The 13,267-nt window shown below is 42.7% G+C and overlaps 1 protein-coding gene across 3 annotated transcripts in view; it reads right to left on the minus strand.

The window, feature by feature from the left end:
* SYNE2 (spectrin repeat containing nuclear envelope protein 2) overlaps window positions 1-13,267 on the minus strand; it is a 174,110-nt gene that overhangs the window by 34,926 nt on the left and 125,917 nt on the right. For all 3 annotated transcript variants that reach the window (XM_066188996.1, XM_066188997.1, XM_066188995.1), the window contains exons 89-99: window positions 13,068-13,201; window positions 12,408-12,612; window positions 10,305-10,484; window positions 8,755-8,880; window positions 8,104-8,258; window positions 7,609-7,756; window positions 6,784-6,878; window positions 5,280-5,514; window positions 3,686-3,880; window positions 2,960-3,085; window positions 838-993 (exon numbers count right to left, since the gene is read on the minus strand). In XM_066188996.1, the coding sequence (XP_066045093.1) occupies window positions 838-993; window positions 2,960-3,085; window positions 3,686-3,880; window positions 5,280-5,514; window positions 6,784-6,878; window positions 7,609-7,756; window positions 8,104-8,258; window positions 8,755-8,880; window positions 10,305-10,484; window positions 12,408-12,612; window positions 13,068-13,201 (1,755 nt within the window). The remainder of the gene's footprint in view (window positions 1-837; window positions 994-2,959; window positions 3,086-3,685; window positions 3,881-5,279; window positions 5,515-6,783; window positions 6,879-7,608; window positions 7,757-8,103; window positions 8,259-8,754; window positions 8,881-10,304; window positions 10,485-12,407; window positions 12,613-13,067; window positions 13,202-13,267) is intronic.

Below are 13,267 nucleotides of genomic sequence, written 5' to 3' on the forward strand. Positions count from 1 at the left end.
TGTGAAATAAGCACAGCTGTTCATTACTCTGGCAACATCCCCACCAAGATTGCTTTACCTTTGCCTGTGTAAAGGTTAGAAACAAAATACTAACTGGCTTCAATACTTCATTACAAACTGCAAAATAAAAGCTATTTACTTGTCAGTAAAGAGACTGCAAGAGTTTGGCTTGCTGGTGTGTAGAGCCCCCCAGAGTAACTTAAGACCCCGAAGTGTTTTACCTCTTCCAATCCTGTTAACAGGGCAAAGTAAACACATTCAAACTGCATAATAACCTAATGAATCGAGTCCATGCGACTTTGCTGTAAATGCTCCCCAGCAATTTTACACGCAGGACTAAATTAAGTGTGATACGGCAACAAGCCACAAAGAATGCAAATGTTTCACAGCATTTTCCTGCTACAAAAAAGACAAATCAGTTCTCAATGTGTTCAACCCAAGGAGTTAGTATTTAAACACATTTAAGTTTCCTCTCTGCTGGCATTTTATTTTTTTCCTTTCCCTGCTCCACGGCCTCAGGCAATTCCTGTGCTCATCCCTCCCTGCCTTTGGCAGCCTGGAACAAAGGCACCTCTTCCAGTAAACAGCTGCATCTGGGCTCTGTGCAGCTCCACACTCACTTCTTACAAAGGGTTTGTTTGCAACAAAACCCTCGGCAGCCTGTCCAGGAACACAAAGGGCCAACTCCATCCCTGGAGCAGCCCCATTCCCACCCAGCAGTGCCAAAGGGAGCCAAGACGAGGAGAAACCCCTGTGCTGGCCCACTGCTCCCCTTCCCTGCCAGGCCCCACGGACACCACCCCGCTAACAAACACCCCCGAGGAGGCCGAGACTTACCCGCAAGCAGAGCTCTTCCCACTGCCTGTGCAAATGCTCCACCTGCTCCTTGAGCACCATCATGTCCTCGGTGAGGATGAGGTGCGCCAGCTCCGCCTTCATGGCCTGCAGCTCCTTCATGTCGTGGGCCCAGTCTGCCAGCGACTGCTCCAGCTCCTGCATGGAAATGCACCCGGCACAAGCCTTGGCACTAAGCTCCTCGGCTTTCCAAACCTGCTCGCTAATCCCCTGCCTGGCCTGCGGGGGAGGAGAGCTGGGAATGTGCAGCCGCCTGGGCCGCTCTCCAGTGGGGCTGTGCTGGGCAGGATCCCCGGGGGATCGCTGGAACCTCACTGGATCCCCGCTGGAACCTCACTGGATCCCCGCTGGAACCCACTGGATCCCCGCTGGAGCCCACGGCAGTGCCCCTGCTGGCCCATTGGTACCATGGCTGCATCCCAAAGTGCTGGAACGCAGCCTGGCCCTGGCAGCTCCCCTGCTCCGGGGCAGCATTCGGGTTCTCACTCCCAGGCCGGCACATGCCCGCTTCTTCGGGGTTTCCATTATTCCTGTTATAATTGTTTTGGACAAGTTGCTTTCCACCTGCATTTGCTTCACTTTCAGGTTATTTTTCTCAAGCCACAAAAAAAAAAAATATATATATCAGTTGCCTTCTCTAATGACTGATTTCATAGGGACTTCCTCAGATTTGTGAGGAATGTGGAGCTTTTAAACTGCTTGTTCACAGAAAACAGGCTCTCTTTTCTGCTTTGCTCCCCCAACTCCCCTTTCTCTATATTATAAGTTACACATTTTTCTTAACGCTGTTAAAAATGTCACCTAAAAGGCAGAGGTACCACTGTGTGCAGCTGAGGAATATGACACTCTACACACAAGGTCCTAGGTCCATTTTGCAAAAAATAGCCACTGGGAAGGGTCACTGACTCATCTAACAAAACAAACAAAAAAGCCCCCTCTTTAGAGAGAATCCAGTTTGTCTCATTTTAAAGGGAAAAAAACACGTGAGAGTTTGTGTCAGAAGTGTGCTGGGTCTCAACCCTGTGAGGACTTTCACAGGTCTTTGACCCAGTTTCAACACTAGAGGAAAATACCAACCAAATATGACTCTAAAATTTACCTGAGATCACAGTACTCCTACAGATGTGCACACATGCATTTATACCTCCTAACAAGGGGCAAATCCTGAGCAGTTACAGAGCTAACTATGGAATTTCATGGGACTTTGCTAGCCTCATGTAAGGTCCAGGGCTGAAAGAAAAATAGCTTTATTCCAGACAGAAAAGCAGGAAGAGCATGCCATGCCATTTTAGGCCTTTATTGTATTATGACACCAACTAGCAGCACTTTTACTGGCACTGTCTCACCCTGATGCCTCTGCAGCTGAATTTCTCTCGCTGGGATAAGAGGCAGAAGCTGTGTGCTTCCATCTCACAGGTAATTCAGGGCTACAGCAAGGCTGCTGCCCTGGGAAAGGCAGCCAGCACTCACAAAGAAGATTTCAGACAGCTGATAATGAGTTCAAAGCCTTGGCTCATTAATAAGCTTATTTGTTCCCACTACATAGGTCAACAATTCACTTCATAAAAGGATGATGAAAGACTGACCACTCCAGACAAAACGTCTCCTATCCCTTGGAAATGCGTTTCTTGCCATTTAATTTTCATGGTGCACTATGGGCTGCAAGGAATTTTGCCACTCCCTTACTCTTAATTTTCCTTCTTTTTAATTATTCCCAGATCCTGCAGGTATGTATGGTGCTTTGCAGAATTATAAGGTCTCTTGCCTGAGGAGCTCCATGTGCAAAATGGAGTGGGAAACAAAAAGGGAGATTCAGTCAGGGGGATAGCAGCCAAATGAACTGAGAGAAGGGAGTTTTTTCCCTTTCGTTTGAGAAACTATTTATTTTATAAATGCAGATTGTAAAGGGAGCAGAAGCAGGAAAAAAAATCCAAACACTACTAGTACTCATAGTCTTCTTGGTGTGCACTTTGGAGATGGGCAGCAATCAGGATGAGAGAAATTCAGTGTCAATGAAGAGCAGGTAAGAGGGAAAACTGATTTTACAGGAATGAGGTGTTGTGCAAAGACTGCATCAATTTAAACACAATATGGCTGTTCATACCTTGATATATTCCTTGGCTTTGTGGAGCTCTTCATGTTCAACAGGGAGTGGATCTTTTACTTTCTCCTTTAGCTTTTGCAGTCTGCTTTCCAGTTCCTTGATTTGCTTTTCAAAGCGCTCACAAGTCTGCTCAGGAAGACCCAAGGATGTATAAAAGGTGAGGAAAATTCATCATGACATACTGAACCACACAGATATGTTACAAAATAGCATCTTCAACCCACTGAAATAATCTATCATGTTTTTTGTTTTGTTCAACCCAAGAGGTTTTAAGTATGGGTTTTGGACTGTAGCAGTGACAGCATTCAATTTTAAGACACACCTAATGCGCTACTCAGCCATGAAAGCAAATTTGTTGCTCTAAGGAAATAAATGTCACCAGCCGTTCTATTCAGACGTTTAACAACATGAGGAGGAACAAGTCATGTTAACTCTAAGCTAAATTTTAGCTTCACAGTCCAAAGCAGGAATGAGCTCCAGGCCATGGGGAGCTTGAGAACAATCAGAGCAGGAACATCCATTGTTCCAACAAACGGAATCCAACTCAATTTCCTTTGGAGAACCAGAGGATCACAGTGTCAGCTTCCCTCAAGCCCTGATGACACAGGACAGGCACTTCCCTCAGAGTGCCCCTGCAGCGAGCCGCAGCTCAGCCCTGGAGACGGTGGGACAGGGAAGCTCTTGAGACCCAACGCCAGAGCAGCAGGTGGGGAGGGCATCATCTACCTGTAGGGTGCCACTGAACTGCATCTTCTTCTTCTCCAGCAGGGCCTGGGTTTTCCCCCAACACTGCTGTAACTGGCTGAGCTCCTCCTGGAGAGCGGCGCTGGTCTCGGGATCGGAGACAGTGCGCAACTTCTCCCCGACATCGATGACCAAGGTGTACATGGCTTGCCACCTCTGAAGGATCACTGCCTTACTCTTGAGAAGGAAAAAAAAAATGACTTTCTAAGCTGTTCTTAAAAAGTTACAGAAGTGTTTTCCCAGTATTTCACTTGGGAAGATGACTCGCAAGGCACAACTTTGTTCATAGGTCATGAAAGAGGAATCAATAGATCTCCTATGGGCTTCTTTCATTTCAGAAAAATCATGTTTTCTTGATATTTTGATTAATAAAACTCTGCAATGGCTTTTCCCAGACTGGATTTATAGGGTGAAAGTGCAGCAGTCAAAAAAAGATGGAAATTCAGTTGTATGAGTTACTCAAAACAAAAAATACAATCTAAGTTCTGCGACCACCTCTAACTTCAACATCTTAGGCTAATTTTTTCAAAGACAACAGCCCTGTTAATCATGATGTACTCCATGTGAAGTAAGCCATCAATAATAATTTGCCCACAACAAATTGATCTCTAACACAAGGAGATATAATCCGAGTTTCTTTCTGTAGAACAGCAGCAGGAGGAAAAGGGCAATTCGGAGTAGGAGGGAGAAGACTTTCTGGCTTTTCTCACTAAGAAAAAAGCATGAGCACTAAGTTGTAAAATCTACTGAAAATCACCTTTACACAGCACGTAGAAATAAAGATGAAATAAATAGGGCAAGCACCAAATGGAACACTGGTAATGTGTTAATCCATCAACACTAGGTGTGTGGGTACACAATACAGACCTTGGACTGTGCAAACAGCATTCAACAGCATGATTTTAAAAGGTTTTAGAGTGCCTTACACAACCATCAAGTTCACTGCTTGTTTCTATCTTCCTATAAAACAAAGAGGTGCATAGCTAAATGTAAAACCAAAATATCCAAAATTAACAAAGGAAAATATTTCTCTCCTCTGCATGTAAAATGCAGAACTCACTGTTCTGAAGAACTGCTCACCAGGTTTGTGTAGCTTGGAATGAATAGACTCCCTTACAAGTGTTTTTTTCTTTGTTTCTGGCATCTCCTGCCCATCCCTGCACACACAGGACCTCTATGGCTTGTCTTGCCAGGTAAGTACCTTCCTTCAGGCACAATAAACAGCCTGAATTCAGCAGTCATGTCAGTAAGATGCCCACCTAGATGTTACCTGCTGACTAGGATGTCTGTCTCATCTTCTGGCACCCTGAATTTCCATTTTCACATCCATAATATTTTTAAAGCATGCAAAGCTCCTAAAGGGCCATGCTGACGAAGGAGTTTCCAAATATAATGAACCTTTTGCAATGTCACTGCTTTCTTATCTGTGCTCAGCTTTAAAGGAAAAGTATCACCAATCATTTCTCCCCCAAGAAAGTGTGTGATTTTAAAGCTTTTTATCTTATTGGACAGAAGTTGTTTCAGTCTGAGGGAAAAAGCCCACATATTTTAGAGTTATGAGAAGTAAACACAGTACCTTGAAATCATGAATTACATTTCTAAGCTGGTAAAGGCTGTAACAGTCCTGGCTCTTCACAGCTGCAAGGAAGCTGTTTGTGTCATCAAGGAATCTGTTGAGGCTCTGCAGGGAACTCTTGAAGAGCTGCCACTGGCTCACAAGTCCATCAATATCTTTCTTCCTCTGCTGAACCATCCGGATAACATTCTGCCACTGCTCCTTCAGCAACGTGAGCTTGGAAATAAACTCGGTCCTGAAAATTACAAGGGCTGAATGTTAATTTATTTTGATCTTAAGGCTGCATATTACAGTAATTGTGATGGATCTCCATTTGCAAAGTTGTTTTCCAATTATAATACCCAACAATGCAAGAAAGCCCTTTGCAGCCCTAAGCTCAGTCTTGCTCTCGGTATTCCGTCTTTTAAGCAATCCAAACAACCTTTTACAAGATACTAAGAAGGGTAAGGCAAGTCCATCTTGCAATTGTGGTATACCCACATATATAGTCAGCCATCAGACACAATATGCACTAAACGCTTCTCTGAAGAACGAAAAGGTCAGTCCAAGTGAGACAAGGTCGCTGATTACATTTCAAAATTGATCTGCACAATGGAAAATCGTGTAGTTATTGAACCCATTTAAGCAGTGATTTTGTCCTCTTCCTCAACATGGCCACATGATCCAGCAGATCCGGCTGGTTGATTAAGGCAACCTCATCTGTCAATTCTGCTTCTCTGCAGGAGGCCATTGTCCCTGATTTGAACTTAGACAAACCCCTGCCTTTGCGCAGGTAGTTCCCAACACAAAAATCCAGCAGCTCAGCTTACCTTAGCCCTACCTTCCCTGGCAGTTTTAAGCCAAGCTATGGATTTCATACTGCCATGTCTGAGGGGAGCACACACACTGTCCTGCCAAGTCTTTGGAAGCAGCAAGATCTGGCAGGGAGGGAAATCTGTGCACCCCAAACACCTGAGGCAGCTGAACCTCTGCTCACAAGCATTACCTGCTGTTTCTCATGCTACATTGATTAAGGTGTAAGATCATGCGGATAAAAAACAGGTTTAGGCACCATGTGTTTGGGGTTTCATGGCCAGTGACTCAATGCCCTGCCCATGTGTGCCAGGAGCAATGTGGATAGTCCACTCCTCTGCACTCTGAGAAGCAGAGAGGTCCAGGAAGGGGGAGAGGATCCTTCATATGCAGCATCCTCATTATGCTCTGTGGGCAGGCAGCTTCTCAACCACAGGTACACAACAAAAGGCTCCTGTTCAGGAGCAATTATTTCTGTTTTCAGCCCAGCCTGTTACTATCCCAAATGGAGTCTGGCCAGGGCATCTGTGTTTCTTTCTCACTGCACCTCCTCATGCTTTTGTAAAATGTGACAGGTGATCATTCAAAGAGTGAACCCAGCTAAGAATTTGGGTTTATGTCCTCATAAGAGCAAAGATTCAATACTAATTCCAAGGAAGACAGCATATTCACTAAATGGCCAAGATCTTAAGGAGAAAACCAAATAAAGTACCTTTTCTCTGCTTCTCCAGATTCCAAGGAGAGTAGAACTTTTTCTATGATAGAATTAAATGTCTGCTGATTTATGGAAATCTCAGTCTGCAGCATCTGAAAATACCGAGAGAACAAGTTTTAACTATTCAGTGAACAACCTTTGCCATGAAAGCTGCTTCTGCTCCTCCAGAGTGATGGCATTTTTTTAATTGTAAATGCTGAAAACTCTATTATTTTCGATTGCTAGTGTCAAATGCACCCTAAGAGTCCACAGTTTTTGGACACCAGGAAGAATTTGCACAGATGTGATAGCAACCCCACCGCAAGCTGGATGACACAGATCTGAAACCTAAAGTTTTTTGACTGTTTCTCTGTAACAAACAGTACCTGTTTGGGAGAATGCCAGTGGAAAAAAAAAATCCACCAAAATCTAACAATTGGTCAAACCAGAAATATGCTGTGAAAATACTATTTTAAATGCATTTCTTCCAGAAACTGTTAAAGATTGCTGCCAGGTCTCCAGCAACGTATCCAGTTAGTTGCCACAGGCTCCAGTGTTCTGGGACAGGCAGACAAGTACACCTCAGGGTTGGAGAAATTTAGGACTTCCATGACACAGCACTTGAAGATGCACTCCTAAAGGTGTGATCCTTGCAAAAAGGGATCTGTCCCTTTGGAAAAGGATTTTCATGTTTCAGAGTTTTTACCTTAATAAGGATTTCAAGAGTGAAATGCTCTATAAAATCTTGCCCAGATCTAATTTCAAAAGGCACAGCATTTTCTAGTGATTTCCCCCTCCCTTTATCATTCAAGATGCTGCTTCTGTTTTTAGAGTTAACTTTACCTCATATACTCTCTGTTGCTCTTGCAGTTCTTCAAACCGTCCTGGAATATCTGTTTTTAAGGCTTCTTTCATCTTTTCTAGGAATTTCATCCACTTCTCACATTTCTGAAAGAATTTCTTCTCATCATTTTGGGGTCCCTCAAGCATACTGTAAAACAAAATGAATAACCAGAAACTTCTATTGGTGGATGTTTTTCTGGGTATGTTTACGGGTGCTCTAATGTGGTGGTTAATAAAATCAACATAGCATGGTGGGGGCGTTTCACTTGGCACTTTGCTCCCTTCTTCCCCTATGAACATCCAGGTTTTTGTTTCAAGTGGCTTGGAACACAAACAGCCACTGAAAAATCAAGTAAACTGAAAGGGCAGAATTCCACCTGGCACGCCCCTGAGAAACAGATTGCAAGACATCCCATGCTTTAACTTGGTTTTCATTTCAATCACAGCAAAGGGAATTGTTACCAGTGATTTTTTTGTTTTGTTTTCATTTCAGACCTGCAACACTCCAGAGCAGCTGCTGTTTTCTGACTCCACTGTCGAGTCAGGCTCTGCATTTTCTTCAGGGTGAAGTCAGTGAGTGGCAGCTTTATGCTTGCTTCATTCAAACTCTCTATGCTTGGAGAAAGTGCAGCAAGCTCCAGTGTCTGATTCTGGAAGTAAAGAAAAAATAAATTATTGCAAAGAGGTACTGCCTTTCTTTCATGTCAAAGCATAGAAGCTCAGTCTCCACAACTTGAAAATGTCCAGCATTTCTTTGATAACTTCAAAAAATACAGGGGGGGGAAAAGAAGTAATAACTCTTTTACACAGGGCTCACTTTCCCAATAGTACTGAACAGGTACTCAAGACCTGGTACCTCCACTTTATACCCCACATTGAGGGAAACAGGATAGCTCCAGTGTGAAGCTGGGGAGAAAGATCTCCCATCAAGCCCAAATCTGGGTGATTTTCCTCCCTTCTATGCAGACATTTGGCCTGAAGTGCAGATCTAGAATTTGTAAACTTTAATCATTGCTTTTTGTGTTTTGGCTGAATTATAGCTACTCTGATGGAAGTGCTGCAACTGTGACATCCAGGACACAAAGAGCATCTTGAAGTGGGCAAGAGCTGAGTAGTATCTTTTTGTATTTGGGAATGCAAACATACCATGAGCAATTCTGAGTTGTCTCCCTCCTCTAGACAGATGCTATCAAAGGTGTCTGTGCAATTCTTGACACGACCCTCCAGCGTTTCCAGGCAACTGTTGAAATCCTCCAGTTGTAAAAGATTGAACTGGGGTGAATATTGAAAATGTGCATTAGTTACTATTTATTACATTTATTCAGGATACAAAAGGGAGCACTAAGCAATACTATCAGGAAAACAAACAGTTATTAAACCTAAATTCTAATGTATTTATAACACTATATTGAACTTTTTTTCATTTTTCAACTGGTAAGGGGAAAATTTAACCCAAAGCAGAGAGCAAGAAAGAGAATCTCAAAATTCTGAGACAGCTGTAACTCTGTGAAAGGAATAGGGGTTTCTGTGATACCTTTCATAGCTTTGTGCTATTTAACTTACTGTGAAATGGGAAACTCAGCTTATCAGAGGGGGGAAACTTGTGAAAATGAGCTTCCTTTGAGGTACACACAGAGCCTGCTCCCGTGTCCCTGCACAACCAAAGCTGTGCAGCTTACATGAGCTCTGTGGAGGAATCAGTAGGGCTGGAATTCAACTTTCCTTTAGCAGAACAGCACTGGGAGAGCTTTTACTTTCCGTCCAGAATTAAACTCCACATCTCTGAGAGCACATACACAACAACAGTTTTACGAGGGATGAACGGCAAAAACTGGTGTGTGGAGAGAGACTGCTGTGGTAATACTACAGGGTTACACCATGGAAAATGACTACCCAGAAATGCATTTTTTTCATGCAGTGAGAAGCTCACAGGGAATATAAGAAACCTGTTATCTTTACAAAGATTTCTGGCTTCTAGCCATTAACTGGGCTGGTAGATGGATCATAAATAGACCTGGCTTCAAATGTCTTGATGAATTCAGGTTTACTTTAAAACAGAACAATTTGTTGAAACTAGACTTTTTCCACAGGAACAGACTAATTCTACATCAGTAAATGTCCAGCAGCATATTTTGCTTGGAAGCTTTCTCAGGAATACTTGTGCAGAGGAGAAGTCAATCCTCCACTATTCTGAGCAAAGCTCCTGGATCCAAGTCTCTCCCCACTTGGCCTGAACAGGAATGTGAATCTGGTCCTCAGAATTACATCAAATGGCCACAGTTTTCTGTTCGGTTTTAGGTTCACAATAGGAACTCTTCCCAAGGAAAACTGAAGCCCACAGTGTTTTTTCAAGGCAGAGCTGAGAAAGGTTACTACTTACTTCAGTGTTCAAAAAAATAAAAATACATTCCCTAATCTTTAATCATCTGAGGGTCCTGGGGATAACAGGCCCACTGAGAAAGTCTGTTAGAGCAACACAAGCAGGTAAGGGTGAAATCCTCCACCTGTCTCTCTGGCTTCATGCATAAAGAAATAAATTTATATAATTTATCATCCTGCTGAGTTTTATTTAATTGAAATTTCAATTCAAGAACTATAGTGCTCTAATGAGGAATGTGGCTCACACAGGAATCTAGTGAAGGTGTTACCCTACACTGTCAGCTAATTCAGTATTTTAAAAAAATTTTAAAAAATACCTGAAGTTCATCCAACTTCCTCTGCAACATCTTTTCCAAATAGGTTGCTCTCTGGAATGGCTGCAGCTTCTCCATCAGAACGGCTTCAGCAGCTGTCCCAGCCTGCTGTTTTATCCTGTCAGCCTGCAAATAAATCTGGGTTCGGCATCCTGCAATGTTTTGAAGCTCATGCTGTAAATTCTGATGAGAGAAGGGGAAAGGGGAAAAAAAAAAAAGTCAGTAAATGAATCAGATCATCATTCATGTGCCACTTTCATTTGGTACCTTTTGTTGCTGTAACTAAACTCTTTTTGTTGATCCCATCTGGGAGCCAAGCTCAGCTATGGTGAAAGCTTCAGTCTTTTACTTGGAGGATAATGGGAACTGCATCCATTGATGCTGGGAAAGGCACAGTTCAAAGTTCAATGGAGCACCAGTGACTTCAGGCAGCAGGATGCTGCTGCTCCAGAGGAAATCAGAGAGGGAAATCAGAATATCCCTCCCTACAAGATGTGTGTACACTGGAAGATGGAGGAATTAGCCCATGCTGCAGATGAAGAATGCTTTTTAGTTACTTTGGATCCCTCAGTGACTGAGGACTATGGGTTTGGTTTTATTTGTTCCCCTTTACTAAGAAAGGTGCCATAAAATTATACTCTAAAGGCAGTTCAAGAACAAAGGGAATAATTTTAGACTCATTCAATGTACTTGATATTTTTCTTTTTTTTTTTGACAAGTGAATTTACTTTTAGCCATGAAACCCCCTGAAATCTGCCACTATGTATTGGCTTTTCTGAGAATAATAAGCAAAGTCTTCTGATCAATAGCAAAGAATACACACATTTCCCCAAAAAGCAAAATGGTCCTTGCTTCCTGACTCTTTTGTTTGAAAAGATCATGTTATAAAATACCACTCCAGCCATTTAATAAATAACCCATTTTCATTTTTTTATTCTCTATACTGAAATTTATTTTTATTTTTTGTGGTGACAAAAATCCATAAAACCATAATCTTTCCTAATATATAGAGCGAAAAAGATTAGAGGGATTAAAATACAATTTTTTTACATTCAAATTCACATAACTCATATGCCATTTCACTGATCCCCATTCTTTTAACTCACCACTTGAAAAACCCCACAATAAATTCCGTGTGTTCTACCCACACACACGAGGACAGGATCTGCTGTGCTAATGGATTTCAGGTGGCCATGCCGTGCTTAGTAGGTGTTACACTCTTCCCCAAAATTTTCAAAAAAGGCAATTCCTTTTGCTGACATATTGGTGAATTTCTGTCACAGCCATTAGTAGATCAGAAAAAAGTGAAAAAAACTTTAGGCTATGCTGCTGTCAGTTTTTTCTGACAAAGAAAGAAATACATGAGTTCTCTTCCCTGTAATGTAAAGTTTCTTATTTAAGGCCACATGCAAAATGGACTCTGGGCTTCTTCCAGTTCGTGGCTAGAGATTCATACAGCATGATGAATCACAGCTCTGTCCTGACATAAGGATTATTGTATTTCTTTACTGCAGTCTGAAGAAACCAAAAAATGTCAGAACCTGATGACAGCTTTGCTGCCTGAGAGAGTCCAATGTACCGTGTGGTTTCAGCATGAGATCTCATTTGCCTAAATTCAAAAGCATTTAGAATAATCTGATGAGCTCAGGAATCTGTGAACTCATCACACCAGACCAAAACACAGTACCAAATCCAATTAAAAACAATTTGAAGGCTGTGGAAGAGCTCACAATGACCCTGTGCTTGGGAAAACTGTTTTTTTCCCTCAGCTATAGTTCTAGTAGATATTATCCCTCCTCCCAAGTGATGCCCCATAAGGTAAATAACTTTTCTTTCAGTGATTGCTTCCAACACAGGCCTGATCTTTTGTGTAGAGCAGAAAAGGGCAGAGATGGAATATGACTCCCTTCTGCTCTCTTCTCACCATACACTAACTCTGGTTTGGCCTCTGGTCAAATTGATTAAAAGAAATACAAAAGGTTCCTGTTCATGAAAGAAACCCACAGATCTTATCTTTTCCACTGACTGGATCATTGGCATTCTTTTGCCTTGTTTCTCAAAAATAAATCTTAGTTTGTACCAGGAACCAGAAACTTATTCATGTACCTTAATCTCCTGTATCCTCTGCTCCAGGGTTTCTATGGTGTTCTCCTCAGGCATGTGAGCATCCAAGAGCTGAGCACATTGCTGGCTGTACTGCTGTAACTTGGCTGCTGTCTCAGTGCACAAAGCATCAAAGGGCTCCCAGAGCTGCAGAGCTGCCTGTGCTGCCCGCAGCTGATCTGTGATGTCTTCATTTACTGAGTTCCACCTGCCAAAATATCAAAGGATTAAGAGCGTTTTCCTAGTAGGTTCTCCTGCAGAATATCACTTGGCATAGGATTCCTCTGGGAGTTGCTTTGCATCCACACCCATGTTCCTGAAAGGCAGAGTTAGTGCTGTGGGACCCATCACACGAAAAGCATTCAGGTAAAAGGTACAAGTTCCCCATCCCTGGAAGTGTTTAACGATGGATGAGGCTTGGTGAAACCTGGTCTAGTGGAAGGTGTCCCTTTTCATGGCAGGGGGGTTGAAACTGGATGATCATTAAGGTCCCTTCCAACCCAAACCATTCCATGATTCTGTGATTCTGTTCCTCACACAGATTCACTTAGATAGGTGAGATGCATTGGTATAGATTTGAAAATCTGACAGATGTTTGAGTCCTGCCTCAAAACCTTGGGTTTTTTAAATACTAATAACTGGGGTCTGATTTTGCAGGCTTACCTAGTGTGTGCCTCTATGCACTTTTGGTCAATAATCTCCGCAAAGGAGGGGGAACAGTTCTTCTTCAGGTTACTGGCAGCAGCCTGGAGCTTGGCCCAGCTTTCTTCACTGTTCTCTGATTCATCTTGAAGAGCCTGAAGAATGGATTATTACAATTAATTGTGGGGGATAAACTACCTAAGTGAAACTTCCCCTCCAGA

The sequence above is a fragment of the Chamaea fasciata genome, unplaced genomic scaffold (assembly GCF_029207755.1).
Source record: "Chamaea fasciata isolate MVZ Bird 193981 ecotype frontalis unplaced genomic scaffold, bChaFas1.0.hap1 SCAF_7, whole genome shotgun sequence".
NCBI lineage: Eukaryota > Metazoa > Chordata > Aves > Passeriformes > Sylviidae > Chamaea > Chamaea fasciata.